Source organism: Panthera uncia (genome assembly GCF_023721935.1).
Source record: "Panthera uncia isolate 11264 chromosome B2 unlocalized genomic scaffold, Puncia_PCG_1.0 HiC_scaffold_24, whole genome shotgun sequence".
Classification (NCBI taxonomy): domain Eukaryota; kingdom Metazoa; phylum Chordata; class Mammalia; order Carnivora; family Felidae; genus Panthera; species Panthera uncia.
The window spans coordinates 24,458,518-24,463,085 of record NW_026057580.1 but is presented as its reverse complement, the minus strand read 5'-3'; the positions used below and the strand labels follow the sequence as shown (position 1 = coordinate 24,463,085).

Here is a 4,568-nt window from a genome sequence, read left to right as displayed (position 1 = left end):
TTACCTAACCTGGCTGGAGTGCCATTTACTGTGATAGAAGTAACTTTTTTTCTCATCTAGTTGAAACTCCTGTGACAAATATAAAAGCTTAAAAAATAGCTACACAGGGGCACCTGGCTGGCTCAGTCAATAGAGGAAGCAACTCTTGATCTTGAGGTTGTGAATTCAAGCCCCACATTGGGCACAGAGCTTAAAAAAAAAAAAAAAAAAAAGCTACACAAGGGTCATTTTTTTAGGCCACAAATTCAAACGATTGCTTCATAAATGTTTAAGTCCTGTAAGACAAAATGCACTCCAAGTTTCACCTGAGTTGCATCTATTACATAACTCATCCAAAAAAAAGGAATTTTTCAGATTTTAAATCAATTTATCTTTTATATGTAAGAAAGGTCTTGTATTCTATAAACAAAGTTTGGTTACTTAACTAAGGACTCTGCACTTTCCTAATAAAACATTTTTTAGGCTTTACCTCATAATTTTCTAACAATTTCTATTACTAAATATTTCACTATCTATCCATCTAAAACCAGTTCTATTTCATGTAAAAATTTAAGCTGTTTTATAGCTGGCCAAACTTAACAAGCTCAACTCGTTTAAAAATTGCTAAAAAATTTTTTTGTTCAACATTTAATTCTGATTTCAAGTAGCTAAATTTCAATTCTTTTTTGACTTTGAAAGATTTCATTCAGTCATTATGCGTTTGCTGAAACAGTCTCAGTATTACCCAGTCTACTGTCTTTGTTAAGTAACAGCTCGTTTTCCTCTGCCCACAGCCGCTGCAATTACCATTCATCATGAAATCTGTAACGTACCTTCTTCCAGCTTGTTTACTGTTCCAGTTGTAGTACTAGCTTCTGCATCTCTACTTCTTTTTCAGTATGCCTTCATTTTAAATTTAAAAATGTGTTCATATTCATGTCTAAACTAGAAAAATAATTACAATTAAAATAGGTATCTCAATCTAATTACCAGTATGATTTATATAAGTATCACTAGTTCCTGTTGTCTATATAAAATACTCAGATAAAAATGCTATGTTATATCAATTCATAGAAAAAAAGTTATGTGCACTGAATCTGTTGACACCAATTCCGTGATGTGTTTTTATGTAATACTAGACATGACACATGAGTCTGACAGGCACGCTACAAGAATCATAAGCAAGGTAACAAATGTATTTCTAAAAGTTGAGTTTTTAAAATATTTTACACTTTTTTATATTTAATTGAAATTAAAAATTTGCTTAGTCCTACTGAGCTCATTTCAAGTGCTTAATAGCCACACGTGCTAGAGATTACTGTATTAGCACAGATACAGAAATGAGAAAGAGCCAAAAAGTTTGCAATTTTTATTTCATTTTGCATCCATATAATTTCTAGGGCTTAGAACTTGACTGGGTTGTTATTCTTTTGCATCTTAAGTAAAAAGTAAGACAGCAAAAGTGGAAATGGCTGAATGTTCTGTACAGAATATATATCATGGCCCTCTAGCAGACGTGGGCTAATCTCTAACTATGTAACTCCTAAAAACAATCAACTTTAGCTTTTTGGAGAATGCCTTTTAAACAACATGTTAATAAAAGTTTAACAACTGACTTTCAAAGAATTTTTTATGTATAAGAGATGTATAGCACACAATTTACAAATGATAAAAACATATATAATACCCTTTATTGTAAGTTCCATATAGCCAACTGATTCTCACAGAAGGCTTTTGCTGATTTTTGCCTAACTCTTTTATCTGTAGCCAACCTATGGTTACAATTTGACCAGGACGTTACAAATGGAGTTGCATCCCAATCTGCTAACTCCTTCCCCAATAAATTTATTGTCATTAAATCTGATATGTGATCTATTGTTAAGCTATTTCTCACCCTTGTACAAATTATATTCATTAAATTGAAACCTCTTTCAGCTTCAGCATTATTGATTGCAATAGTGTTAACTATCTTTTTAGCTTTTTGTATAGCTATAGGAATTGAAACATTGTTTGATTTTATATTATCATGTACAAATTCTCGAAAATCATTCAAATCAATTTCGTATTTTAAAATTTCACATAGATGAAATAATTTTTTTTCACCAGCTATCCATGGTGAAGTTATTTCTTCATAAGGCCATGTAGAAGGTTCTAGCAAGTCAAAATAATTAAAAATACTTTCGTCATGGTTTCTGTCAGATAAAAGACGTAAATGCATGTGTTCAATTATATTTTCTAGTAACATACTCCTTGGAAGAGCATTAAATTCATTGTTTTTATTAAATGGAATATCTTTAAACTTATCTGACTTAATCAAACCCTCAATTTGAGACTCATGCTTTCCAGTACTGATTTTTAAATTTTCCAAAGCTCTTATGGTGCGTTTGATCAATTTTTGTGCTTTGTGAATGTTAGTTGATCTTGACTGTAATGCAGTTGAAAGTAGTGAAAATTCTTCAAGAATGTCAATCATTAAAGCAAGGTCTTGTAAGAAATTAATGTTAGATAATCTCTTTGCCAAACCAGAACGAGAATGAGAAAAATGCATATATAATACAGGATATGCATGCCATACAGCAGTAGCAGCTTGTAAACTACATGCTGTCCATCTTGGTCCCATTACCCGGCCAATTTTAACAATTTCAATTTCAAGATCTTCAGCTACATTTTCTAAAAGCTTGTTTTGATTTTTATTAGACTGGTGATAAATGGAATAAATTTTATCAAGAAATAGTTTAAAATGATTAACTTGTTTTATTTCAGATATTGAATCATCAAGTGACAACTGTAATCGATAATTTAAACAGTTCCAAATAATGATTTTAGGAAAATATTCTAACAACTTTGTAGCTACTCCAGACTTTTTTCCCAGCATTGTATTAGCACCATCAGAACAAAATGCAATTAAATTTGCTTTCAAATATTCATTAGTAAACCCACAATCATTTAAAGTATTCAATAACGTATTGACAATAAACTCTGCTGTGGCGGAGACCAATTCTTTTAAAGCAACGAACAACATAACTGGTGCGGGAGCCGACTGAACTGTGCATTGGAGATAAATCACTAGAGTGCTTTTCTTTGAAACTGTAGATACCTCATCAATTATGATGCAGATTTTGGCATGCTCTTCTATCATATTCTTAAATATCTTCATTTTAATTTCTTTTGCAATATGTTCTGCTATTCTTGTTGCACTGTATCGTGTATTTAAACAGCTGACCTCTCCATTTTTCTCTTGTAATTCTACTGCCCCCTCAATATCAGACAAAGGTCTATTATGTTTTACTAAACTATAAACTGTATTGAAAACTTTTATGGTAGCATCAATATTTTTATTTTTTTTTTTATGCACTAAATTAGAAATTGAGTCATTAACTGATTCCTTCAAGAGATCCTGAATTTTACCATGGGCTTTAGAAACATCGTGTTCCCTAATTTTTTTCCGCAGAGAAGCTTGTCTAGTAGTTTTATTACTGCCATTAGGGGTTACTAAATATGCAATCCATTCCTTGGACACATGGACATGCTTTTCTGCTTTTGATCCCAAATGCCGAACTGTTGAACAATCCTTACATCCTAATTTACCTTCTTTTATTTCAAGCCATTTGTACTGTTCTGTAAACATGAATGCTTGTTTTTCATTCCAACAATCTGGAAGCACCAGATTATCTGTTTCTTCCTTTGATGAACATGATGGATTTTCTTCAATGACTGGTTTTTCAACATATTTGAAATTTGATTCCTCTGACTTAGACAGTCCACAATGATTTCTGTTATCATTTCTTTCTGTGTCTGTTTTCACCTTCTTCACATTTAAAAAATGCAAAAAATCTCCCTGTCGTTTTGGCATTTTAGGGAACAGAATCTGAAAAATAATTTTACATATATAAGTCAAGTTCACGATAACACTTTAAGAGTTGATGTAAAAGTTTCTGTTAATGGGGGCGGCTGGCTTAGTCAGTTAAGCATTGACTCTTGATTTCGGCTCAAGTCATGATCTCATAGCTCATGAGTTCAAGCCCTGAGTGGGGCTCTGTGCTGACAGTGTGAAGCCTGCTTGGGATTCTGTCTCTCTCTCCGCCCCTCCCCTGCTCACATGGTCTCTTTCAAAATAAATAAACTTAAAAAAAATTAAATAAAATAACCTCAAGGTGCCTGGGTGGCTCAGTCAGTTAAGTGGCCAGCTCTTGATTTCAGATCAGGTCATGATCTCATGGTCTGTGAGTTCGAGCCCTGTGTCGAGCTCTGCACTGAGTGTGGAGCTTGCTTGGGATCCTCTCTCTCCACCCCTCCCCCATTTTCTGTGTGTGTGTGTGTGTGTGTGTGTGTCTCAAAAAGTAAATATAAATAATAATAAAAACTTACAGGGTGCCTGAGTGGCTCAGTTGGTTAGGTGTCAGACTCTTGGTATCAGCTCAGGTCATGATCTCGTGGTTTTATGAGTTCAAGCCCTGCATTGGGCTCTCCATGGGCAGCGTGGAGCCTGCCTGGGATTCTCTCTCCCTTTCTCTCTCTGTCCCTTCCCTGCTTGTGCTGTCTCTGTCTCTCTCAAATAAATAAACTAAAAAAAAAAAAAAAAAAAAAAA

General features: G+C 33.6%; 1 protein-coding gene across 2 annotated transcripts in view; it reads right to left on the bottom strand.

Annotated features, from left to right (window-relative positions):
* Positions 1-930: 930 nt before the first annotated feature.
* The window catches only part of KIAA1586 (KIAA1586 ortholog), a 9,844-nt gene continuing 6,206 nt past the window's right edge, over positions 931-4,568 (bottom strand). The window contains exons 2-3 of one of the 2 annotated variants that reach the window (XM_049652856.1): positions 4,348-4,543; positions 931-3,847 (exon numbers count right to left, since the gene is read on the bottom strand). In XM_049652856.1, the coding sequence (XP_049508813.1) occupies positions 1,670-3,832 (2,163 nt within the window). In that variant the 5' untranslated portion in view covers positions 3,833-3,847; positions 4,348-4,543 and the 3' untranslated portion in view covers positions 931-1,669. The remainder of the gene's footprint in view (positions 3,848-4,347; positions 4,544-4,568) is intronic. The other variant, XM_049652855.1, reaches the window with a different exon arrangement.